The 27,834-nt window shown below is 48.7% G+C and overlaps 1 protein-coding gene across 2 annotated transcripts in view; it reads right to left on the reverse strand.

The window, feature by feature from the left end:
* Nucleotides 1-27,834, reverse strand: part of FRAS1 (Fraser extracellular matrix complex subunit 1) — a 188,285-nt gene that overhangs the window by 7,853 nt on the left and 152,598 nt on the right. Inside the window, exons 39-40 of one of the 2 annotated variants that reach the window (XM_085881638.1) lie at nucleotides 26,853-26,969; nucleotides 11,288-11,454 (exon numbers count right to left, since the gene is read on the reverse strand). In XM_085881638.1, coding sequence (XP_085737764.1) covers nucleotides 11,288-11,454; nucleotides 26,853-26,969 — 284 coding nt within the window. Of the gene's footprint in view, nucleotides 1-11,287; nucleotides 11,455-26,852; nucleotides 26,970-27,834 lie in introns of those variants that run through there. The other variant, XR_015058289.1, reaches the window with a different exon arrangement.

Here is a 27,834-nt window from a genome sequence, read left to right on the forward strand (position 1 = left end):
GAACAATTGAAGGAAGAAATAAGAACAGGCAATCAGGAAAGAGAAAGCCTAGAACGGAAGATAAAAAGAGGAGAGAGACAGCTGGAGGAAAGGACAGAGGAATTGCTGGAAAAGTCAGAACAGTTCAAAGGACTGCAGGGAGAATTGAGGGATGGAGGAAGGAGAAAGGAAAACAAAGCTCGAAAAGGAAAAACGCAAACAAGATGTGGAATTGGAACTACTGAAGCGAGAGGTAAGGGCAAGCCAGTTTAAAAGAGAAATCCTGGAAGGGGAGATAAGAATGGCAAAGGAATGGCAGAAAAAACTAAATGAATACAGTAAAAAAAGGGACGAATTGAGGAGGTAAGCGGTGGAAAGAAGAGATGAAATGAGTGAAGAAGCACGCAAATTGAGGGAGGGATTAAAAACAAAAACTTCTGAGATACTGAAACATGAAAACAAAGGGAGAGGATTACAAGACGAACTGAGGATGTTAAAAGAGGAAAGGAAGAGAACAGAGAATGAAACGTTAAGGAACCACACTGAGCAGATTGAATAATTAGAAGCCAAAGCAAAGTCAGAGTGTGCGGAGATGAGACAGGAATTGGAAAAGAAAGCTTCTGAGTTACAGAAACACCAAAACAAAGAGAGGGAATTACAAAACGAGTTGAGGATGGTGAGAGAAGAAAGAACGACAGCAGAGAATGAAACGTTAAGGAACCACATTGTACAGATCGAACAGCTGGAAGCGAAGGCCAGATTAAAGAATGAGATGCAAGAAAGAGTAATGATGGAAGAACGAATAATACAGGAGAAGGAAGTCAGCCAACTGAAAGAAATAACGAGATTGCAGAATGAGGAACAAGGAAGACAGTGGAATAGGAAATACAAAGAACAAGGAATGAGACAGGAGAAAGAAATCCGTCAATTAAAGGAAACGATGAGATTGCAGAACGAGGAACAAGAGAGACAGTGGAATAAAAAACTGAAAGAGTATGAATTTGAAACTGAACGACAAAAGGGAAAAAATAGGTTGGAATACGAGGAGAAGTTGAAGGAGCAAGGAATGAAGCAGGAAGTAGAAATCAGGAGATTGAAGGACACATGGAGATTGGAGAGGGAAGAACGAGAGGAACAATGGGAAAGAAAACAAAAGGAACATGAAGCCGAGGTTGACCAATTGAAATTAAAGGCGAGGCTGGAGTGCGAGGAGATAGACAAAGAACAGCGAATGAAACACAAAATGGAGATGAACCAAATGAGGAAAACCATGAAACTGGAGAAGGAAGGACAGGAGAGGAAACAAGGAAGAGTAGTGAGAGAACAGCAAATGAAACACAAAAGGGAGATTAACCAAATGAAGCAAACAACGAAACTGGAGAAGGAAAGACAGGAGAGGAAACAAGGAAGGGTAATGAGAGAACAGTGAATGAAACACAGGAAGGAAATGAGCCAATTGAAAGAAACGATGAGATTGGAAAATGAAGAGCAGGAGAAACTGTGGGGCAGGAAACAGGAACAATGCGAGTTGGAAATTGAACAACTAAAACGGGGAGCAAGATTGGAGTCCACGGAGAATGAAAAACTCCGGAGGGAGAATAAAGAACTCAGGAAGTTCCGAGAAAAGGAACGACTCAGAAGGAGCCAGGAAGCAGAACAACACAATAAGGTGGGATGTGTGACAGCACCACAAGGAGCAATATCGGTGGTGCAGGACCTAATCGACACCACTCGTCAGATGAAAGAACAATTAGGACCAACCCGGATAAAGGAGACACAAATAAAAATGGAGAAGAGGGTAGAACAACGTAATAAGGTGGGATGTGTGACAGCACCACAAGGAGCAATGTCGGTGGTGCAGGACTTAATCGACGCCACTCGTCGGATGAAGGAACAATTAGGACAAACCCGGATAAAGGAGACACAAATAAAAATGCAGATGAGGGAAGTAACAAAGACAAAGAAGGAAATGAAAGTATTGTCAGAGACACGGAAGATAGAGAGTGACTTGGACGGGGTTAGAGACGCACACACACACACACACACACACACACACAGAGGTAGTGGAGGACCATTAGGGGGAGCTGGCGGACTGGTTCGAGACCCGGTGCAAGCAGCTGGATGGCCTCCTCCAGGAACAAGGGGAGGGAGTATGCCCCCTTGAGGCGACTCACGACCAGGTGGGTTCGGTCATGCTTTGCGAGGTCAAGGGGAGGAGTCCTGTGGACAGGTGCACGGAGAGCTTGGGGGGTATAGAGGCCCCGGAAACCCTTGTGGGGACACGAATCCCACTGTGGTTGTCCTGGTGTGTGTGGTGCAAGGTGTGAGTGCGAGCCCGTGTATGGATGAGACCCCGGGTACGAGTGACACACCGTGTGGGAATGAAACCCGGCGTGTGAGTCGTGTGGTAGCAAGTGTGCCGAGATGCGTGCTTCCCAGCGCGCCGTGTGTGAGTGAAACACCGCGGGTGAGTGCCCCCGCGTGTGTGAGTAAGGCAAGGTGCATGAGTGAACGGCCGAGTGTGAGAGAGACAGCGTGTGCAAGGTCGCTGTGTGTGAGGGAGATGACGGTGGGCAAGCGTGAGCAGGCAGCCGCATCTCCCGGTGTGAATGTGATGGAGTGGTGTGTGAGCGTCGTGACATGTAGGAGTGCGTGTGTCGAATGGCGACGACGACGGCGACAGAGAAACAAGGGCCGGGTAGCGGCCGTAAAGGTTTTGAGCATCGCGCCGGGTTCACCCAGCAACGAGCGCGAGGTCCGTGCTGTGCAATGCACGAGGCCGCCGCGTGCTCGCTTGCGGGAGTGAAGCCCGGTCCGGAAACGAGCGCGGTGAATGTTTCCGATCCCGCGACGGACAAAGTTTAGGCAGGATTACGGATTTGGACCGGACGGGTTCTCCACGCGGGCGGGTGTGTTAAGCTCCAACGGGCAGAGCACATGTGTTCGTGTGAGAACCCCTCGAGACGTGAGGCTTGTGTTTTTTTTTTATGCGCCGAGTGACGTCATGGCTGCGTGTATGGTTGGAATCCGGCAGGAGGGTGAATCCCTGCCGGATGGTACCGTCCAAGAGGGACGAGGGACGCGAACAGCTGCCATGCCGTCACGCAACAGGTGCGCGGCTGTGAATTGCCGCGCTGGTGCACAGGTTGCGATTTGCCGCGCTGGTGTTGCGCAAAAAAAACAAAAAAAAAACAGCAAGCCTCGCTTTCGGGTGAACAGGATCCCTGGGCAAGGGGTGGAAGACCCCCTTGCCAGGGCACAGGATGACAACTAGTTAGGGGGAAGGGTTAGCTTCGTGTTAGACCGGCTCCATGGGGCAGGGGTAAGTCCTCATGGGGCCCGTGGAATGGATTAGTTAGAGGGATTGTAGCCAGATTTAGGATGGGAGATGGGAAATAAAATGATTTCTTTTTTTTTGAGGACAGTGACAGACTTTGAATGTGTAGAGGGGACGTAGCTTAGCTACGTAGTGTTAAAAGGAACGTGCTGTAGTTTAAGGGACGACATGGGAGCACGAGTTAGTTAGGGGAGGTAGTTAGAAGGATGGCAGAGTTCAGCGGCGTGTGTGTTGAAGAGTTGGTGAGTTGTGTGGAGACATGTTGAGTGAGTGAGGCCAGCGGGTCTGTGTGAGTGGAGCGAATGTGGAATGCATGGTGCAATGAGTGATTGGGGGGAGGAGTGACTCCCGCCCAAGAGACCCCGGGGTCAGAGTAGAGCGAGTTAAGGGGTTAGTCAAATTGACAAAATGGAGGTCGTTTTGTTGTTGGTGGGAAAGTAGGCTCGAAACCCGCTTGGAGGGGTGCAGGAGCCCTGTTGACGGGCTGGGAGCGTGGCTACGAAAGGTGAGTATCGCTCAGTGGGTACCCCGGGCACCAGGCTTGTCGGCCGTAGTAGGCCAAGGGCCCATGGGGGGCCGGGATAGCGTAGTGGGCATGGGTGCGCCCACATGGTGCGGGGGCTCGGGGCGCCATTAGCCGTGTGGGCAGTGTTGTGGGCACAGGTGACCCTCGGAAAGGGGCCCGGGAAGCCAGCCTGCCACATGTGTGTTTCAGGGGAGCTGCCATGGAGGGCACTCCCCGGTGTTTAGGGAGCTGGTAGGCTCGGAGGCAGTGTAGTGCCCGGGGGTGCTATAGCTGGAGATGCGGCAGAGGGTCGTGCCTGCCAAGGGAGCCACGTGTCCCAGCCATGAAACCGTGTGAGGGCACGGAAAGAAAATTGGGGGGCGAGGCCCGAAATTGTGAGGACACCAACACAGGCGACGGGAATCTGGGTTTTTAGAACCAATAGCTCAAGCGAGAGGCGCTTGTTGAAAGCCCCGGGGTAGTTTAAAGGTAAATGGTTAGGGTAGATTAGGAAGTGTACCCCATCTGCACCATCCATCCCTTCGCTCTTGTTGTGGGCCGCTGGACCCACTTTGTGTTATAGATCGCTGAAGTCTGGGGAGGCCATCTTGAGGCTTCGTTGGGCCTCGGCACAGGACACTAGCCCTCCCTTGTTCCCCTCCGGGAAGGGAACGTAGAGGTTGGGAGGAGGCTAGTAGACGATAGGTTAGCCGAACAGGGACAGTAAAGGGGGTTAGGGGACGAATAATAGTTGGAGGTATGAAAATAAAAACAACAAAAAAAAATAAATTGGGGCTAAATTGGGTTTTACAAATTAAGGGAGTGGGTAGGGACAGTGACAGGCAAAGGCGATTGGTTGGGAGGGAGACCGTAGGGTAGGTCCGAGCCCGCCTTCCAAGTGGCCAGCACCACCGCACTCTCTCCACCAACCTCCATTGAAAGGCAAAGGCTGGCCCACTTCGTCGGCTGGCTTTTTGCTGCAAGGTCTGTGCCGGTCGGATTGTCCAACGGCTGTTACTTCAAGGCCTGTGCCGGTCAGCTCCACTGCCGGCTGTCTTTGCTTCAAGGCCTGTGCCGGCCCACTTCATCTGCCGGCTGTGTTTTGCTGCGAGGCCTGTACCGGCCGGATCGTCTACTGGCTGTGTTGCTGCAAGGCCTGTGCCGGCCCACTTCATCTGCCGGCTGTGTTTTGCTGCGAGGCCTGTACCGGCCGGATCGTCTGCAGCTGTTTTCTGCAAGGCCTGTGCCAGCCAGATCATCTGCCGGCTGTTTGCTACAGCGGCCTTGTCATGCCATGCCTTGCCTGTCTGCTTTTGCCATCCATGTCTACTGCCCTCGTCATTTTGCCCCCCCCCCCTGTTCATTTCCATGTGCGCCACGATCAGAAAGCAACAGTTTGCAAGCTGCGAGAACTGCCCTGTTGGCAGCTACAACACGGGCCTGCAGTGGCGGCCCGTGCACCGTGTTTGCGTCCATCCATTCATCCATCCATCCATCCATCCATTGTGTTCATTGCGTGTGCCACTTGAGCTGGCACGGAGACTGCGTTTGTGCAGCCCATGCACCGTTGTGGTTCACTGCGTTCAGTTCAAAAGGGAAGGCCTTGGACTGCGTGTGAGCAGCCGGCCACATTCCCTGTCACCTGCATTGCATGAGCCAGAGACTGCATGCGGGCAGCCTGGCTCCCTGCTTACTGCTTTCTTTTTGCAGAGTCCATTGATCCTGGGCCATGGTTTAGTGTAAAATTTATAAGGTTAAGATGTACTGTACATATGAGTGCGCCCCCGGCATGTATGTCTTAGCGCCGGCAATTTTATTTAAGTCGTCCGTGTGAGTGGGTTTATTTAGTTAGTTACTCAGCCCTCAGGTTATTTATTTTGGGGACACGAATACCATGAATGTCGCACTCAGGGATCCGAAGGTAAAATGTACTAGGAGATAACTACACATGATGGCACACGAGAATTTGACGACTCGGGATGAGTCTGTTAAAAGGGGAGGGAGCAGTGTTATGGTTGTGGAAATTCGTAAACCACCATTCAGGTCCCGTAGGTGAGGTATCTCTTATGTACCTGTGTACTTAGCCCAAACCCGTTGTTTCGAGGGAATTAATGTGATTCATTCGGGCTGCGACGCTTTGAGATAGCCGTTTTTCTGTTCTATTTTTATTTTGAACCAACCACGCTCCAACCGTCACACAACAACAACAACGCCAAGAGCCACGACCTTTACCTTCACAACTCGCTCCCGCAAACATCGCATCACCGCCATTCCAAACGGCACCATGGCCATCGGCCACCGCCGGAAACCCTCCACCACCTTCACCTCCCTCCTTCTACGGCCATTCCCGCACGACCTGTGAGCACCGAGCGTCGGGCTGTCCTGGGCTCGTACAAGATACGCGCTGAGCCACGAGTGCAAATAGCAGCCTTTCCGAGGAGAATTCGGATCAGGAAAGCTACACGCCCACTTCTGACCCGTCCAATTAGGAAGCGCGGGGCGGCTTGGCCCCGCCTCCAGGCGGGTCTGTCTGGAATCGAGATATGCAAATTCTAGGATCAGGGGAGATTCACGCCCCTTTTCCTCTGTCCAATCGGCGAGTGTGGCTCCGCCCTCAAGGAGATCCTGATCCGGAAATTTGCATATTGTTTTCTCCTGCCGGCCTATAAAACAGCGAGCGCGAGGCGAATGAGAAGAGTTGTTGTGCAGAGAGTTAGTTTTTGGTTGGAGTTGTTGCGAGGCAGTCAAGTCGGGTTGGAGAGCAGAGTGGAGTCGGGAAGCGAAGGAGTCAAGGTGGTTTTCTGCAGTCGGCTGAGGAGAATTGGGGGAAGAGTCCAAGGAGCTCGGGTCCGAGGCAGGGAAGACGGCGGTCTGCGACGAGGTCGCGGTGGGATCGCTCGTCGCGGGACCCAAGCCAGCCAACCATTCTCCTTCCCCCAGGGTATCAACAATTCCCCCCCCCTTTCCCCCGCGCTGAGATAGTGCAGAAAGGGGGCCCCGTTCCCACCCCACTCCAAGCGGTGCCAACGAAACCCGCGAAGGAGCAAGAAGTCGGGGCACTGCTGCGCAGCCACATTTGCGGCTCGTCACGAGGACGCGGGTAGGACCCCCCTCCCCCCTGGTCTCGCGGACCTGACCGCTCCTTCAGGTCCCACGCACACATTGGCCTACGGGCTCGTCTGCCCCCTTGCCTATGAGGGTGGCTTCTTACCTTTGCTTTTGAGTAAATGTGCGTCGGCGCCATCTGTGAAGTAAAACCGTATAATTGCTGCCGTGTGTACGCGTAGTCGGTAGTATCTCTGCGTCATTGTTTCTTTTGTTGCATTTGATATATGTGCATTCTGTTTGGCTGTATATGTGTGCTCTCCGTGCGCCGCGGAATAAATGTGCATTATGTTGAACTGTTTTCCCGTTTCGCTTCGTCTTTTCTTTAATTGAATCTCCATCTTGCTTCACGTAAAGGGTTCGTTCGTAGTGGGCTTAAAATGCCTGATAATTAATCGGAACCGTCGAGGCCGACGATAACACCGCTCGGTTATCCCGATAGCACGGAACGGACCGCTTAAGCGGTTCGTGTCCAGAGTCGGCCTGCGGCGAGGTACGATCGTCCAGTCTACCATCCGCGTGGGTACTTGGCTTGGTCGAGTTTGGCGAACAACCCTATCCTACACAGGTGGCCGATTGGCACGATTGTGGTGAGGTCGAAAGGCCCACCCATGACTGGCTGCGGGCAATAGTTCCCGGAGGATCACGACAGAATTGTCCGTCCGGTGGGCGACGTGCCACGATTCGAGTCACGTGGCCGTTCGCACGCCGACGGGCGCGAATTCGCAACAATACACACACACACGCACGCACGCGCACACACGCACGCACGCGCACACACACACACGCGCGCACGCACGCACGCACGCACACACACACACACACACACACACACACCTAAGCGAAATGCAAAATGTTTTTTGTGTTTTTTTTTTTCTCTTATTGTAGTTTTTTTTCTTAATGGGGAGGGGAAGGAGTGGGCGAAGGCGGTTCTTGGATGAGAAACACACAACATCAACCACATACCACCCCTAGACGAGGCCCCCCACCCCCCCCCCCACAGACAACACTGCACAGATGCATACAATAACCCATCCATGCTCAAGCTACCTGAAAGTCCTGCTAACATCCCCATACCCCTCTATCTCCATAACTTCCAGGTACCTATCTAATTCCAATTTAAACTTATCTACTGTTTCTGCTGCCACGACCTTTCCAGGGACCATTCCATGCATTAACTACTCTCTGAGTTAAAGTCCCCAATTTTTTTTTTAACATCTCTATCATATCCCTTTGTAAGCACCACATTTGTAATGTATAAAGTGTTGTCTCCTTCAGCCGCTCCTCATAGCTGTGTCGAGCTCGGTCCAAAATCAATAGAGTCGCCTGGCGCTCAACCCTCTCAATGACAGCCATGTTCTTCCTAAGTTGTGTTGACGAAATGCACACAATATTCTGGATAGGGCCTCACTCGATTCCTATACAATGTTAACACCACTTCTTTTGATTTCTAATTGATCCCCCTCCGAATACAACCGAAAACCCTATAGCTGCCAGGCATAGGTTACCTAGGTTACATATGCCTATGCCAGGCATAGGCATAGGTGACCAGGCCTGCTTACCTCCCATATCTATTACCACCCCCAGATCCTTCTCTTGTGGGACATGCTCCAAAATTACCCCTTGCATCACGTAATCTCTATTTTCATTATTCTTACCCATCCCCAGCACCTTATACTTGTTCAGGTAAAATTGCATCTGCAAATCTTTTTGCCCAATCTATGCAAGTATCAATACTTTCCTGAATGTGATCACTCTACCCTCCCTCTGCTATCTATCTTATTAAACATTCAGCTTTGTGTCATCTGCAAATTTGAAAAGTCTTTGCTTCACCCCACTATCCAAATCGTTGACGTAAATAATGAATAAAAAAGGACCACTGGACCTGTAGCTTATCTGGGCCCTGGCTCGTATGAGAGCTAACACACAACGCACAGCAAGGGGGGGGGGGGCATGAGACAAGAGGGGTGGGATTGCGAAGGACAAAACAGTGGGGAACAGAGGCATTAGGAGATCTGTGGAAGGGAGAGGGATGGGGCAGGGAACATGGGGAATAGAAGATGGACATTACAGGGACTTACAGGAAGAAAAGCAGGCTATTTGAAGGAGGTGGGCTTGGATGGATTATCGGGGGTATAAAAGATTGAGGATTTGGATGTGGGATGATAAGAGGTGGTGGTGAACAGCTGTTTTGAAGGCCTGGAGGGAATAATGGGATTGAATAGAGTGACGGAGTTTATTCCAAAGGTGGGAAAAACAGAGGAATGAAAGAGTGAAGATGAGCAGTGATTCGTGATTTTGGTAGTTTTCCCAGAAGGGGGTTGTTGGCAGACCTTGAGCGCCCTGTGGAAATGTGGTGCGGACAAATCGCAGAGAGAGCAGGGGGGGCGAGGCTGGAGAGGAGACGGTAGAAGACAGAAAGACCGCTGACCTGCCTGCAGTGAGAGAGTGAGAGGCCCAAAAACTCAGCCTCATCGTGGGAGATATCAATGATCCGAAAAGCCTTGGTTTCCACAGCGTGAAGCTGAGAAAGGAGGAAGGCAGGAGCACCAGCCCAGAGGGGAGAGGAATACTCCATCAGGCTGTGGATGAAAGCTTTGTATGTGGTCAGGAGCTGAGGTGGGCCGAGGAAGGATTTTGCATGACGGAGGATTCCCAGTCGGTGACTGGCTTTGGAGGTGAGGTTTGAAATGTGGCTTTCCCAGGAAAGGTCATGGCAGATAGTGAGACCCATAAGCTTGAAAGAAAGGACTTCTTCCAGAGGATTATTGAGAAAGTGGATGGGGGGGGTTCTAAACGGTCCTTTCGGAGAGACATCGTGAGAGTGTGAGATTTGTCAGGATTGAAAGACATGTTCCACGTGTTGGACCAGTTTGTGATTTTACCCAGATCTGCAGTGAGCGAAGAAGTTGCTGCATGCCGGTCTGAGGGATGACAGATGGTACGGCAGAGGGTGGAGTCATCAGCAAAAAGATAAAGAGGATTTTCCAGAGAGTCAGAGAGATCATTGATGAAAACCAGAAAAAGAACAGGACCCAGGACGCTACCTTAAGGAACTCCAGCCTGGACAGGAAGAGGGAATAAAAGAACTCCATTTAGGGCCACACATTGACTGCGACAGGAGAGGAAGTCTGCGAGCCATGAGTGGAGATGGCCTTGGATACCATAGGAAGAGAGTTTGGATACCATAGGAAGAGAGAAGAGAGTTGTAACCCAAATTTGGTAGCATTCTGACTGGTGGGTCTGGAAAGGAAGATTTTTGAAGGAATTTGCGAGATTTTCCAAAAAATTGACCAATGCCGCCATTTTGACGCACTTTCGGTCAAGTGATCAGCATGACCTCTACAATTTAACATCACGACCCTGTCCTATTGTTGAAACCCAAATTTGGTGGCATTCTGACAAGTTGGTCTGGAGAATATGACTTTTTAAGTAATTGATGCGATTTTCCCAAATGTTCACAAAAACCGGTCATTTTGACACACTTCTGGTCACGTGATCACCATGGCCTACGCAATTTAACATTAGGACCCTCTCCACTACTTACACTCACTGCAGCCCTCTCCACTGCTTGCACTCACTGCACCCTCTCCACTGCTTGCACTCACTGCAGCCCTCTCCACTGCTTGCACTCACTGCACCCTCTCCACTGCTTGCACTCACTGCACCCTCTCCACTGCTTGCACTCACTAAACCCTCACCACTGCTTGCACTCACTAAACCCTCACCACTGCTTGCACTCACTGCACCCTCACCACTCCCTGCACCCTCACTGCCTCACCACTGCCTGCACTCGCTGCATCCTCACCACTGACTGCACTTGTAAAACCCTCATCAATGCCTGGACTCACTGCACCCTCACCACTGCCTACTTCTGGTGCACCTTCATCACTGTATGCACTCACTGCACCCTCACCACTGCATGCACCCTCCCCACTTCCTACACCTGCTGCACACTCACGAATGACTGTACTCAGTGCACCTTCACCATTGCCTGATACCGTTGCACCCCCACCATTGTCAATCTCCTCAACAACCTCACTCCACAACCATAACCATCTATTCTCAACAAATTATCTTACATTCTGCTATTTGCTGCATATTATACATCCATTCCTTTAACCTGGAAATAATTCTCCTCTTGTGGGCTATTTCCTCACACTTCCAACAACAGTAAGTCCCCCCCCCCCCCGCTTCCTCTCTTCCTGATATGGTCCACATTAACCATCTATCACATTTACGTGCTCATCATCCTTTCTCCTTCGCTCTCTATTTATACCCTTTTTCCCCACCATATATAATAGATGCTCATTAAATTCAGTGTCAACTCAACTGAGTCTACAAATTAACTTTCTACCTACCCATTGAGAAGGAACCTTTGTAGTCCATCTCCTGAAGACTCATTTCTGCTGTACTGGGGTCCATCAAAAATACTTTGTCATTATTGCATAAGTGGAACTCAGTATTGAGTGAGTAGACAACTGGCACCGGTCGATTTGTTTGTTGGAAGGAGATTGGCAACAGGAATCTGCAGACAGGAAACAAAAAAAAAGACAAGCAATGAATCAAATCAAATAATATTATTACCCGACACATGTACTGCAAAGCGGTGTTAGGCAATAGGTTCACTCTGTCTGTCTGTCTTCCAGATATCAGTCTATGATCGAGGAACTATTTCATTTCATTTCATTTAACATTTTGAACACTGTAGAACACGAATTGGACCATGAATCGGAACACGAACCTGCAGTTTAGCAGTAATTTGGCTCTGGATTTGACAAATTATACATAATCCTGTCCCAAGCATGCATGGGCACAGAGGAGTAAGTTAATTGTTTTAGTCTGTCTGCCTGTCTGGCAGTCAAACAAAATTGAAAATCATTCCAAACAAAATAACAATATCCCCCTTCCGCCATGCGGTGGGGGATAAAAACTTACCGTTTTGAGGGACATCCTAAAGGACACAAGCAACAAGCACAGATAACTAATTTAACAAATTAAATAAGGTGGTGTAAAAGACAGTGCATCAACGGTAGTAAACTTCTGGAATTTCATTTTCTGCAGCCTTTGAAACTTTTATTTTATTTCATTTGCATTATATACTTGAACATGGCAGAACACAAATCGCCTTCTTTACACTTCCAAAAACCTCCAGTTTAGCAGTACTTGGACAAAATATTATGCCATTTTACACCACTATCCTGACCAATCAAATGTATTGCTCATGCTCTCATCATTGGGGAATATTGAGATTCAGGCCAAATGGCAGATCCTGCTCAAAAACGTGTTCAGAAACATGCTCGTGCTCAGAAATATCGATTGTGCTCGGAAATGCAAAGCAAGAGTTGAAAAGACCCTTTTTCCATGTCCCTTTGCTTCAGACTGTTTTGGGTCAGGTGTTCCATGAACTCTCTACTTTATAGACAGTATATTGGTGTCAAGGGTGAATCCGGGGGTGGGGGGTGCAGGGGGTGCGCATCCCTCCCCCCTCCCACCATTGGGACTTTGCACATGTTTCGGTTTCACTTTTACACAAACTTTCACTTTTACAACAACATTGTTGGCAGCAGGTGTGTGTGTGTGTGTGTGTGTGTGTGTGTGTGTGTGTGTGTGTGTGTGTGTGTGTGTGTGTGTGTGTGTGTGTGTGTGTGTGTGTGTGTGTGCACGCGTGTTCCAGGTCGTTGTGAGTAATCTGCAAGTACTAGCAGGAGCTCAGCACTATCGGGTAGACGAGTCCACTAACGTGCTCAACAGGAGGTGTTGTGTTGACACACGCATAACCTGTACCAGGATTGTCAACACTCCTCGTCGATCACGTTAGTGGACTCGTTCACCCGATCGTGTTGAGAGCCTACGAACTTGGTCAATGCTGCCTCCGTTGGGATCAATCGTATCGATTTTATCATCGTATCACCAACTTTGCTTAAAGACAAAATGAGTGAGTATCATGGAAGATCTGAAAAAGAGAGGAAGATTACCGACTTGTTTTTGTGTGTCAGTACGACACACCATACTACAATCGTGGCATCATGTGTTCCCAATAGTCATGTGTTTCCGATGGCTTCTGCTCCAGTGCAAGATTTTCCCTTGATGTGACGTGACATACAAACACGGAAATGAGCAGGAAGCCGACACATTGCTCTCCATTTTACACTATTTTGAGAACCATCCTTCGATTCGATCCATCCATCCATTGGAACCATACTCTATGCAGAGCGTTGGTGCTGCCTGAGCAGTCTCCTGGGCTATTGCACACAATCCTGGATGGGTTGCCACTCCAACACAGGATACCAACAAGCTCGTACTCATTTTTGCCGACCTCAGAAGGATGACAGGCAGAGTCAACCCCACCTGGTATTAATTCAACAACAAGTGGGATTTGAACTCAGGACCCTAGGATCCCAAGCCCACCACTCTCGCCATCAAACAAACACCAGGCATATCCTTCGATTAAAGGTAAAATATGTTGATTTTGATATCAACAATATAAAGTCTTTTTTAAGTCTTAACTATTGCCTATTTTTCTTACTCATAAAACTTGAAAACTCCATCTGACATTTCATGTAACCAAGGACACTCATTTGTGTATCGAGAGTGAGGATACGTAACTGAAATTAGCATAACAAACGGACACAACTGTAAAAGTTTCAAATCTATGGAAACCCAAAAGTACCACATGATATAAACCTTAATTTTATGTAATTTGTATTTTTATTTGTATTTTCAGTTTACCCCATCCTTGAAACAGGCACCAAGATGCTCATACTCACCTTCGGTGCTTGTAAGAGCACACCAGGCAGTAAAGGAAGATGGTGTTGCTGTTTATAGAGCATCTGGACAGTCTGCAGTACCATTGACTACCCTTATAGTTGATTGCAGAGTTTCTGTTGATTTGTACCTGATCTGGTCCTGAACATATTCTGTCACAGCGAGAAGAGTCTAAGCTGGTAGCACATGTTAAAGATCTTGCTGCAGTATGTAAGTACAATATGGCTACACAAGGACTGAGGTATTGACCATGGCTACAAATTATGCTGTTCACCTCGGGAAGTGACAAAAAGATAGCAATTGCCAGCAGTAGTTCTGCAACGTCATGGATAGATGGCTTGAGCTGTGCATGGTAAAACCATCAAGTTTATCTGAAGTTAGAATCTGAAGTTGGAGCACGTTATGCATCAGAAGACTCAGTTGCAAACTACTTCAAAAAACGGTACCATATTCTAACCAGGTACAATTGAAAGGACAAACTACAGCTTTGTTATAACTAGCAAATACCACCCGGCACTTCATTGACAGGAACACAAAAGGGGAGGGGTGAGAAAAAGAGGGGGAAGTGAGAGAGAGGGTGGGGAAGAGAGAGAGGGGTGGGGGAGAGAGAGATGGGTGGGGAGAGAGAGATGGGTGGGGGAGTGAGGAGGGTGAGAGAGTGAGGAGGTAGAGGGGAAAAGAGAGAGGGGGGGGAGTGAGGATGGTGGGAGAGTGAGGAGGGTGAGAGAGTGAGGAGGTGTGGGGGAAGGGAAGACAGTGTGAGGTGAGAGGAAGGGAAGGCAATGTGAGGTGGAGGGTTAATTACGATTCATAGCATCTCATCAAAATGATTCTGTATAGCATAATAGTGAAGATGGAAAGAAGATAATGTCTGAAATCCATTTTCTACCGGTCATACTATAAATGCCACGAGTTAAACACAGTCCGGAAACAAACACTGCCCAGAGACGTCTGGAAACAAGGGCCTCCTGCTCAGCACCCATTGGCCATTCAGGTGTCACCCAAGGGGAAATCTTTCCACTGAGCTTCTCGTCTCCTCTCAAAAGTTCTAGGCCTGGCACAGTCACATCAAACTTACATCGGTTGGTGTGCAAGGCCGCTGTTACCCAAAAGCACATAAATAACAGATTACAGGGGCTAAAACATTAAAATGGGCTGAAGGGAGAACTGGTTTAAGACACAAACATTTGGAAGAAAGACCACATGCTATCTATACAATAATTGATGCATATTCCATAATACAGTTAGTTTTCCTCATTCTTACTCTAAAAGATACAATAAAGGAAATCAGATATCTGTGATCGGAAAGTGATTGCCAAGTGTAAACCTCCCCCGGCATATGCAATCCAATGATGGCCATATTCTTTTCGGACCACCATAAGACCTTGACCTTCAACATTTTGGGATTGAGTGAAAATTAAGAAAATGTGTCCCCATCTAAAGTCCACCCAGAAAACTCAACATCATGAAAATAAGAGGGAAAATATTCAAGTTATGATCAAAAAGGTGTTTGTTGTTAATTCGGTCACAATCCGAAAAAAGTAGATGAAGTACACTTCAAATACCAGATGCACAACTTCAGTGCAGGTACACTATTATGATTCAAGAACATCTTGGAAAGCCAAGCACTCTGAGATTCCACCTTGGCAAAATTGAGTAGTGACAAAAAAAATACTTTTTTTTTTTCAGACCGCTATTTGACCTTGACCTTTAATTCGGAGGGGTATGATGTAATTTATGTGTAAATGAGCCTTGCTCGAGGCTATCTATAAAGGGCAATTTCGTTCTGATCAGACAAACCTTAGTCGAGTTGTGATGAACAATGTTAAACTGTCTATAATTAGGTCATGACCTTAAAATTAGTTAAAGATCAAAAATATACTTTTTATTCCCATTATTGATGCAAAATTTCATTCTGAAAGTCCCAGCTGCCTCCAAGATACAGCTCAGACATTGGCCGGGGGGGGGGGTGGGGGGGGAGGAAGAAAAAAACCCCTAAATGGTGGTTTAGTACTCGGGGTCAAATAAACTCTGGGGCACCATTAAAATTTGGGACACTAATTGTAGAAACAAATCCTACAACAGGTATGTCTTCCCCAATCATATAGAGTATAGAGGGAGGCTTAAATAACTGTTTCTAAACGATACATTCTTCACCTCCAGAAACCATCTCTGCAACAATATCATAGGCAATAATGGATTTGGGGGAAGCAGGCTGGCTTGTCTGTTGTTGAGTAAATGAGGTGGACAAATCAGTGTTTGAATGCAATTGCAGAGAGAAATCCTTGATGATCATCCTGTGTAAATGGTCTTATTCTATGCAATTTGGGCAGCTGTGATTGCAGCCAACAATACTCTTGATAATTTGTATATCGATCTTATATTGTCATGTACTTAAAAACTTAACTTACTGTTCGGAATATTTAGTAACTTTTAACTGCCAGAATATTTCACGAAAATAACAGACCGCTTGGTGAAATGTAACACCATCAGCTCGGAGACTGAAATAAATATTAGTTCAAGGGATTTGTCTCTTTCCTTGGGGAAGCTATTTAAATGATAAAAACTGAACCAAAACAAACTGTTTGCCAGGATACTGGTATTTTAAACTCTGCATCAACATTGTAAAATCTCTTTCTCATGGTTAGGGAATACAATCTGTGTGAAAAGAACTTGCATTCATGCAGTCGTCTTCTTTCTGCACATTTTCACAAGAAATATAGAATGACTTGCTCATGAAAATATTTTTGAAACATTACTTGGCCAGTTTAACATGGACAGAATGAAATAAACAATGGAGATAGGAAAAGGTTTGATAATGCCAAGATTCCTTTTGCCATGTTACAAATTTAAACCCCAAACGTGTGATTTTGTTTGCTGAAGGTTTTTGCAGGAATGTTTGGAAGTGCAGGAAATGACTGCCATCAACTTTGACTTCAATTTAAAAAAAAAAAAACCTGTTCCTTTAAATCTCTTCAAGCAGCGTGGAACTAGATTTTCCCCAAGGTACCATTAACCCTGGTGTCCTTTCTTTATGTTATACCCTCAAGCGTGAGAGGAAAAAAAAGAAGATATGCATCAAAAGAGAGAGAAAAACAAGAAGCAAACTGGCATTCGTGCAAAGAAATACCATTCTTCCTTTCAGAAATACTGGTGAGACTGGCATTTAGAAAACAGAACTAGATTTTCGTGTGTGTGTGTGTGTGTGTGTGTGTGTGTGTGTGTGTGTGTGTGTGTGTGTGTGTGTGTGTGTGTGTGTGTGTGTGTGTGTGTGTGTGTGTGTGTGTGTACTGTATAGTGTATATGTATACACACAGTAGCTCGACCTTGGAGCAACTGCTGACTGTGGCAAATGGCATAAGCACTCAAGCAAGCACTCCAATTAAATGGTTGATGAGGAATGGCCGGCTTGGCAAGCGATAGCAAGATGATTGGTAATGGCAAAAAACTAAACTTCGCCGATTTCTTAACATTTGCGGATTTCACTCCACATTTCGAGTTATTTAATCCACCTGATCTGATCCTCCAAACTCAAATTATATTTCTATCATATACTTTAATTAATTTGTGGGAGCAGATCGTTGAAAATTGTATCATATAATGCATGAAATCGCTCCAAGCTCCTCATTTGAAAACTATAGCACTGACAAAAGCGATTTATACAGCAATTCGTAGGTATGATGAACAGGCATTCAATATCACTGAGGAAAGTGGAAAAAACATTTTGAGCACTTTATCGTAAACAAACCATTACGGCCTGTTCTAACTCAAGGCATTGTTGAACAGGCCGAACAAAATGGCGAATTAAGTCCCCAGTGAGGTGTCCGAGGATGCGCCCGATAAAGGATATCATTAAATAGCACTCCTTCGGAGTTCCATTAGTATGTATGCAAAGTTCTGCTAGGTTTCATCATTTTGGAATTATAGAGGACGGAGACACACACACACACACACACACACACACACACACACACACACACACACACACACACACACACACACTTATCGACTAGCAAATACAACCCGTCGCTTCGCTGATGGAAATATGGGAGGGGGGAGAACGACGGAGGGGGGGAGAAAGACGGAGGGAGAGAGAGAGGAGGGAGGGAGAGAGAGGAGGGAGGGAGAGAGAGGAGGGAGGGAGAGAGAGAGGAGGGAGGAGAGAGAGGAGGGAGAGAGAGGAGGGAGGGAGAGAGAGGAGGGATGAAGGAAGAGAAGAGAGAGGAATGGGAGGGAGAGAAAGGAGGGATGAAGCAAGAGAAGAGAGAGGAGGAAGGGGGGGAGAGAGATGAGGGAGGGGAGGGAAAGATGAGGGAGAGGAGGGAGGGAGGGGGAATTGAGAGGAAGGAGGGGACAGAGAGAGAAGGAGGTGGGGAGGGAGTGGGGGATATTGAGGAGGGAGGGGAGAGAGAGGGGAGGGAAAGGGAAGGGGAGAGAAATGGGAGGGGAGGGAGAGAGGACGGAGGATGGAGAGAGGGGGCAAGCAGGGGTGGGGGAGTGAGAGGGGAGCTAGGAAGGGGGAAGCAAGGAAGGGGGGTGGGGAGAGCAATGCCTCACCAAACATCGCTGCACACTCCAGGAAGATGGGGGTGGGGCCAGCAGCATGGAGGGGGAGAGGAGAGGGGAAGTGGAGAGTGGGTTTGGGAGGAGGAAAGTATGAAGGGATAGGGTTCTGGACTTGCGTTTGGTTGGAGGACTTGTGGAAAAGGGTGGGAAGATGGTGGTGGGGTAGTCCAGGATTGAGCAAAATGGGGGTACATTAAAAGAGCACATTAATATCGGATGCCGAGACCACCTGGAGATATCCATGGGGCTGCAGAAGGGGAGGGGTTTGGGAGGAGTTAAGCATGAGGGGAAGGAGAGGCGGCTTGAGGGGAAGGGGAGGCGGCGTGAGGGGAAGGGAATGCAGCGTGAGGGGAAGGGAATGGAAGGCAGTGTGAGGGGAGGGGAAGGGAAGGCAGCAAGAGGGGAAGAGAAGGGAAAGCAGCATGAGGGGAGGGGAAGGGCAATAAAACATGTCCAAACAGCAACATTTTCTTTTTAACCACCGGGTTCTACGTAAAACTGGGCGGGAGCATTTAAAACCCACACTATCTACCTGGCAAACGCCTGCCTGCATCCATGCATGCTCGCACATAATCACTACTTTCACTTACAATTCATATTTGGACCAGTGGGAGCATGCAACAGCATTCATCACACAGATTTACACTAATAAAACCCAGTCTGTTTAATTTAACATCGTGTGGATGAGCAACGGTGAGCCAGAACAAATGAGCACTTAAAAAGAATGCACATTTTTAACGTGTCAAGTACATAATGGGGGTGGAAATAGGAGAAGGCAAAGAAAACAACAACAGTAATAATAATAATAACAATCCTGGAGAAAAACGCACTTATCTACTCCAACCCATGGTCGACATCCAGTTAGTTTCAACTTTATAAAGATAAAATCCATGCACACACAGATAGAGAGACAGTGCAATTGAGAAACAAAAGGAAATATAATTAAACCTTGGGGTTTCCCTTGTCTTGAGGGCTGGTGAGCTTGGCGCTGGTCCAACAGCTGCAAACTTGGGTGAGGGACATGCTGGGGTCTGACAGGCTATTCCTCTGCACCCCAACTGTCGGTGACTCACAGAGCTCATTGTTTTGAAGTACCAGGTCTCAGGTCTTCGAGGGAGTGATCTGATGAGACTCCTCACGCAGCCACAGTTTGTGCTGCTGCTATGCCGTGACCTTGAGTGGAACTCCACAACTCTTACCCCGAGGGGTTGCCCATTCAACTACCCTACCATGACCATGACCTTCAATTCAAATTTGCATTCAAAGCTTCACATGGCGTGGCATCACGCTTGTACTAATTGTTTCTTCACGGAATGGCTCCAACCCTGGTTGGGTCATCAGGATGTTTTAATCTCATTGGTTGGCACAGCTCTGGTTTTCAGACAGACCATTCACACCATGTGGGCCACACCAGCAAACCGGAGCCAAGCCCATGAGCCCTTTGAAGTCATGCCAGTTTGAATCCCAAAATGGCCTCAAAAACGTGGCAATGTTATTAATAAGATAAAAGTAGTAGAAGTATAGGACATATAACAGCAAAATTACAAAGGAATAAAAAAGGGAGGGCAAAGGCATTATCTAAACTTTAGAGGGGAGGGGGTGTGAGGCGTGTCTTTAGACTAAGACACTGTCTCTAACAACACGAATTGGGGTAATTACAAGACAGCTGATCTGAGCTTGCAGATTAAGAGATACCTATGTATTCCAATTAAATTACCCCCAAGTCATTTTCATAACACTACCCCATCCCTCCTTCAATACTCACCCGGAGAATAATCGCCATAGACAAAGAGGGACAGACTGAAAAAAATGACCTCCCGACTGACAATCAAAATCGAATCTCTGCTAAACACAAAATTAATAATTGTTGTGAGCTACATTTGCTATTTGTCAGGTCTTTTTCAATGCATACATACATCCCTAAATACAACACAACAGTTCTAGATGCAATCAATAAAACAATTGATGGGGATGGCATTGGTGGCAGTCCTTAACCTTTATGCAAGTAAAGTTCACAAAGCAAGAATGTTCACAATGTTCATTTGAACAAAGTTCAGTCTGGGAAGCATGGAGACCTCTCAAGCTCTTTATGAGCATCAAGTTCATGTGAGGCCAAAAAGTTAATGGGAACTGAAAGTTCATTGGAGCAAGTGATTTGGAGCAGGCAAGATGGCTGGCTCAAAATGGTGTTGAGGTGTGTCCTTGAAACGGTCCTGAGACCCATGTGACATACCTCATGTACAGGTCATTGGCAAGGGGAGCGGAAGGGATCCAACTTGAAGTACTATTTAACTATAATTTTGGAGCCCTGTGATCTTTAAAAAGTCCTACCGACCCCACAATAGTATCCCTGCCGGTATCACACTCGTTCTATAGTGTGGAGGAGAGAACATAACTACGTAACACATACAAAACTAGAAGGGCACTCGGTAGAGCGCATACCTCCACCACGTAATGCCTGACCCAGAACATATCTGGCCCAATACATTTTTTTTAATATCGTGCTATATATCGATTTTGGTCCGATCTCTCAATGGTGAAGATCACGTTAAAAATCGAATAATTCTCGTATCCAGATTCGGATCTTCACCCAAATCGAAACAATTCGTCGTAGTCATACACCCAATCTGTCCACCAAGTTTCATCCAAATCCGTCCCCAACTTTTTGAGATATCGTGCCATATATTAGTTTCGCCCAATCAACGGTGAGGAAGCGCTTAAAAAATTATCAGATCCGGATCCGGATCCGGATTCGGATCTGCACCAAAATCAAACTAGTTTGTCCTCGTCACAGACCCAACCTGTCCACCAAATTTCATCCGGATGCGTCCACAACTTTTTGAGATATCCTGCACACAAACAAACAAACAGACAAACAGACAGAGAGGGGTGAAAACAGAACCTCCTTCACCTTCGGTGGCAGAGGTAATAAATTCTTAATTTACATTTACAACCAAAACACAGTCCTAATGGCGAATTGAACCGCTGATCAGCATGCTGGCCCCTCTCCCATACACTAAGGTCATGGCCCAGATTGTTCATCACATTCCTCAGTACTCTGTACAACCATTTGGTTGGGAGATGTGTGTGCTGTGTCACGTGATTGGGTTTTCGTATATCATGCCTCGCCCGCTAGGGGTGGCAGGAGTGTACTTCTGGTCGCGCAATAAAGCGCAGTTGATGCTGGCGCGCGTGCTTCTTGCGTCCCACTGCACCTCGTACACTCCAGTTGGTGACGAGGATGGTTGAAAACGGACATGTGCCCGTTTTCGTCGGAGACGACTTCGAATTGTTTTCGGAGCAATTGGAATGCTATTTCCACGCGAATGATGTGGTCGACGAGAGCAAACAAAAGTCGATCTTGCTCGCTTCGCTTTCGCCGGAGCATTATCGGCTACTGGGTGATTTGGTGGCGCCGAACAGGCCCCGGGATGACGAGCTGTCGTTTCGGGACATTGTGCAGAAGATGAAAGCACACATGGCGCCGGAGAAGTCATTACAGCTCGCTCGATTGCAGTTCGATCGCCTCTCGAAAGGAGCAGAGGAGCGCGTCGCTGATTTTGTGGCGCGGATTAAGCATTCTTCCGTGGCCTGCAAGTTCACGGCGGGGGAGCGTCCAGCTCGGCTCAGAGATCGTTTTATTGCTGGTTTACAAGATACGAAGATGGTTTCAGCGGTTTTACGGCTGAGGGGTGAAGCCATTACATTCGACTCGGCGGTCAGCACGGCTACAGCGGTCGAGCAGACTCGCGGGGATGTTCGAGCCATCACCGGCCACGCGGGGTCGCGAGCACCCCGGGACGCGCGCACGACCTTCGATGCGGGTCGGACGTCGCCGCGCGGCCGCGCGTGCGGCGGGGTGACCCCGCGGACGTGCTTGGGATGTGGAGGTCGACACCTGCGCCGTGCATGCCTGTGTAAAGGCAACGTGTGTTTGAATTGTCACAAGGTGGGTCATTTGGCGCGTGTGTGCCGTGGGGCGCCGGCCACCGTTAAGGTCATGGACGGCGATGTGCGAGGCGACTCGGAGCCGAACCAGCGGCCGTTGATGGACCTGTTTTCAATTGGCCCGGCGACGGCGCGCCCGATGACGGTGGAAGTCGAAGTGAACAAAACGCCGATCACGTTCCAGGTCGATACGGGAGCAGCGGTGTCGCTCATCGGCGAGCAGACCGCGCGTAGACTCAATGGCTTGAAGCTTATCAGGTCAAACCTCATGCTGTTCACGTACACCCGCGAGAAGATAACGCCAGTTGGGATGGCAGACGTGTCTGTGCGGTATCAAGGCCAGGTCGCCACGCTTCGGGTGTACGTCGTGCGGGGGAGGGGGCCGTCTCTCCTCGGCCGAGATTGGATGGCCCGCATCAGGCTAGACTGGGCCGCAGTTCACCTTGTGCAACCCGTGCCGAGCCAGTGGGAGGATCAGTTGGAGGAGATTCTTCAAAGACATCAAGGGTTATTTAGAGACGACCTTGGGAAACTCAAGGGCATGGAGGCAAAACTCTTCTTGAAGGAGGGGGTGGTCCCTCGGTTTTGTAAACCGCGTCCGGTGCCGTATGCCCTGCGGGACAAGGTCAAGGGTGAACTGGATAGGCTGGAGGCCTGTGGAGTGATCGAACGGGTGTCGTGCTCAGATTGGGCCACCCCGGTTGTCACGGTGCTGAAACGGAATGGAGACGTCCGATTGTGTGGGGACTTCAAATCCACGGTTAAACCGGGGCTCAGCGTGGAGCAATATCCACTGCCGTCAATCGATGAAATATATGCGCGATTGGCGGGGAGCCAATACTTCACGAAGCTAGACCTGCGTGATGCATATTTTCACCTGCCGATGGATCCCGGGAGTAGCGAGCTTTTGACAATCAACACGTGTCAAGGGCTCTATCGATATACCCGACTCTGTTTTGGGATTGCTTCGGCCCCAGCTTTGTGGCAGAAAGCCATGGATCAGGTTTGCATTGGCCTGCCCGCTCAGACCTACCTGGACGATGTGCTCATTGCGGGGAAAACTGCGGACGAGCATCTTGCGAACATTGCCAAAGTGCTGACAAAGCTAGAAGCATGCGGCCTGCGCTTGAACAGGGACAAGTGCGCGTTCTTCAAGCAGCGCTTAGAATACCTCGGGCACATCATCACGCCGGAGGGGCTGTTGAAAGGTCCTCGGAAGGTGGAGGCGATTCAGCACATGCCACCGCCTCGCGACAAGACGCAGCTGCGCTCGTTCATTGGTATGGCCCAGTATTACCAAAGGTTCGTGCGCGGGCTCAGCTCACAACTTGCGCCGTTAACGCGGTTGCTCAGGAAGGACGAGCGCTGGGCTTGAGGGCCTGCGCACCAGGCGTCGTTCGACCGCGTCAAGCGGCTGCTCACAGAGGATACGGTCCTCGTGCACTACGAGCCTGCGCGTCCGCTCCTATTGGCATGCGACAGCTCTGCATATGGCATCGGGGCAGTGCTCTCCCACAGGATGGACGATGGTTCCGAGCGGCCTGTTTGTTTTGCATCCCGGACCCTGTCCACAGCAGAGCGCGGATATGCCCAGATTGAGCGTGAGGTTCTCAGCCTCGTCTGGGGTGTGCGGAGATTTCATCAATACCTGCTGGGGCGGCATTTCACTTTGCAGACGGATCACAAACCGCTTCAATTCATCCTGATACCCGAACGCGGGGTGCCAGTGGTAGCGGTCGCGCGAATACAGCGGTGGTGTCTGTTTCTGGGTGCTTACGATTATGATATTCAGTTCCGAAGCACCGAGAAGCATGCTAACTGCGACGGGCTCTCACGCTTGCCGTGTGCGGAGGGTCCAGCTGCGTCTGAGTTGGCCGACCGGGTCGATGTGTTCGCGCTAGGCCAGGTCCAAAGCGGACCGGTCACGGCCAGGCAGGTCGCGGTGGAATCGGCTCGTGATCCGGTGCTTGCCCGTGTCGTCCAGGTGATTTCTACGGGGAATTGGAGCGATCTGCCTTCGACACCGCCATTTCAACCTTTCACGTCGCGCGCATCAGAGCTGTCATTGGTCCAACGGTGCGTAATGTGGGGAATGAGGACGGTGATTCCACCGAGGTTCAGTCAGCGGTGTTTGGAAGAACTGCATGTCAGTCACCTTGGCATCGTGAAGACCAAGAGTCTTGCTCATAGCCTGTTGTGGTGGCCGGGGTTGGACAAAGACATTGAGCAGTTGGTTAAGCGTTGCGCCACGTGCCAGACAGATGCTGATAACCCGCGTCGAGCTTCGGGTCTCTGGCCTGTGCCAGGTCGAGCCTGGCAGAGGGTCCATGTAGATTTTGCGGGACCGGTTAATGGCAAGATGTTTTTGATTGTGATTGATGCATTCTCTAAATGGCCGGAGGTTGTAGTAATGCAGCATACATCAGCAAGCATTACAGTAGAGAAACTGCGGACGATCTTTGCTAATAAAGGGTTACCGGAGATCCTGGTCTCTGATAATGGTCCGCAGTTCATCGCGGGTGTATTTGATGAGTTTATGCGGCAGAATGGTATTCGACATCTAAGGTCCGCACCGTATCATCCTGAGACGAATGGCCAAGCTGAGTCGTTTGTTAAGATGTTGAAGCAGGCTTCGCGCAGGGGGGTGTTGCACCTGTGCAGACGGTGGTCGATGTCTTTTTGCTCCATTACAGGAACGCAGTTCATCCTGTCACGGGTGATTCGCCTGCCATTCGTCTCTATGGACGGGCATTGCGGTCCAGACTGGATTTGCTGCGACCTGGAGGGTCAGGGAGTGGGGCGGTGTCGCATCCGACGCGGCTGCGCGGCTTCGATGTGGGACAGCGGGTAATGGTGCGCGATTATTTCCACGGTTCCAAATGGGTGCCGGCGGTGGTCTCTGTGGTGCTGGGGCCGGCGAATTGCATGGTGCGGACTGATGGTGGGGATGTGTGGAAGCGGCACGTGGACCAAATGCATGATCGTTGTTCAGCGTCACCCCCCCCCCACACCTCCCCGGGCCGAACGATGTGGGACCCCCACCGGTAATATCGCCGGCACCTGACGTTGTATCGCCGGGGCTGGTTGGGCCGACGCCCAGGGGGTCTTCGCCTGATGCCGTCCTACCCGGGGACGTCGGGCAGGCTGGGCGGTCGGGGGTGGTTGATGTGGTGGAACGTGCGAGTCCGGCGAGGGTGTCACCTCGACCGAGCCGGGAGGCGTCTGAACCTGGACTGTCTGGCGGCGCTGCCCGTCCGAGGCGGGTCAGGGTACGGATGCGGTATTGGAGGATTATGAGTGTTGAGGGGTTTCAGATGGTCATGTTGTGATTGTCCTTTCATCGTGTGATGGGTCATTTTGCGAGGGGAGGAGTGTGCTGTGTCATGTGATTGGGTTTTCGTATATCATGCCTCGCCCGCTAGGGGTGGCTGGAGTGTACTTCTGGTCGCGCAATAAAGCGCAGTTGATGCTGGCGCGCGTGCTTCTTGTGTCCCACTGCACCTCGTACACTCTAATGTGAGCCCAATTCCAAGTCTCTTTTGCCTGACTTTTTCTTCTATAATGCACCCGAGCCACTGGTGGGTCCACCTTAACCGTCTCACCATAATCCTTAACTTCTCTAGGGGCCCTCCTTGACACCTTTTTCCATGTGATCCTCGGCACCTGTCGCCTCAGGTCCCCTCATTGGGTACCCAGACCTCGCAAATCTTTCCACACTCATGCCATCTTGGCATACTGTGCCCTAAGCCATTTAGGGTCCATGGGGCTCAGTGCATACATATTGGGCTACACCCTCCTACTCTACCCAATTACACTTTTGTACTCCCCTATCTACTACTTCATTTCACTAAAATGCTATCATGTTCAATGGACCAGCAGCTTCACAGCTCCAAATTCCAAATTTTCTAAACCCCAACATCTTTCCTAATACCATCAAACTGGAACTCTTTCCAGTAGGGTCACTATTCTCTCACTATGATCACACCCTACATCAGAAATCTAGAATTTGGTTCACGTTCAATTCTCCACTCACCAGCAAAAAAACAAACAGTACGCACAATCTCCTTTCATTGAAAATTCTGGTGAGACCAAAAAGGAAGGAGAAAAGCATACCATATTCTCCCATAAAAGTCTCCAGAGTAATGAACTCAAAATTCCAAATAAAATTTCAACTCACACCCAATTGCAACAAACATCAAGGAAAACATTATTCATAAATCTTGGGAAAAATTCCTTTCCTCCTCCATCCCCCCTCCAACAAGCTTTGCTCCAACGTAACCCTACTCTCAATTAAATGCAATGGGTCCTGAGTGATACAGGTGCCCACTCGATAATTTTGTGACTTGTCCTCAAAGTTTTGTTTCCCCCTCCCACCCTTTTAAAACGTCCGATAGTGACTTAATCTTCACTTATAATCATAACATGGAGACCAATATTGGGCAAATTAACAAACACACCAACAATGAACAATCCGCTAATGACTTGAAAATAATGCTCGTCTTACTCCACCAAACATCAGCAACATAAGTTATTGACCAGGTTATGATGGCCAACACAAAAAAAAAAAACAGAATATGGGAAGTTCACTTCTCAGTGAAGCATTATATTCAAGTATTTGTTTGTATTTTTGATGATTCGCCTTACTTTTCTGCTGCATGAGCAGTGCAGGACAGGCCTTTCTTGCCTGGGTCCAACCATGGCTGAGTGGGCTGCACCGTGCAAGGCACCAGGTGTACCATATATTCCCCAGAGTAATCCTTCCTGCCAAGGTCGATGAAGAAAGTTAGAGAAAACCCACATAGGAAAATTGTTGCATCAATTGTTCTAAACACTTTCATTGGCACACAAATAACCTCTTCGCTGCCTCAGCTTGATGCTCATCTACATTCATTTCTCTTATCGGTGAAGCTGAATCCCTTTGTCAGTTGTCTTCGGCATTTCCATCCATACTTCCAGACCGTTGGCCATCACCACCTTCCTGTGTCTGTCATGCTAATGTCTGAACTTTTCTATACTCATTGAACTCTTACCTCACTTATTCACTTCAACACCCCAAATATAGTACTGTGTTGTGCCTGAGTGTTTTTGTCTGCTTGTTCCATTTAACCCTTTTGTCAACCTGTTGACCAACCACATGTCATTACCTCCACCACCGAAGGTGAAGGAGGTTATGTTTTCACCCCTTTGTCTGTTTTTTTGTCTGTTTGTCTGTGTACAGGATATCTCAAAAAGTTGTGCACGGATCCAGACGAAATTTTGTGGACAGGTTGGGTGTATGACAAGGACGAGCTGATTAGATTTTGGTGAAGATTCGGATCCAGATCCGACTCCTAGAATTTTTAAGTGATTCTTCACCATTGAGAGATTGGGCTAAAAACTATATAGTTCTGTTTCGCATGATATTTCAAAAATGTAATGGGCCCGATATGTTTTCTTGGATCAGGCATTACGTGGCGGAGGTATGTGCTCTACCGAGTGCCCTTCTCGTTTAACTTTTAGATAACCCATGACTCCTCCCCCGAAACACTCCAAATTTCCAAACTGTATCAATTTCCAAGCTATATCTCGGAGTCGGCTGGGACTTTCGGAATTAAATTTTGCACCAAGAATGGGAATATAAAGTACG

The sequence above is a fragment of the Eptatretus burgeri genome, chromosome 5 (genome assembly GCF_056783735.1).
Source record: "Eptatretus burgeri isolate ZD-2024b chromosome 5, Ebu_testis_v1, whole genome shotgun sequence".
NCBI lineage: Eukaryota > Metazoa > Chordata > Myxini > Myxiniformes > Myxinidae > Eptatretus > Eptatretus burgeri.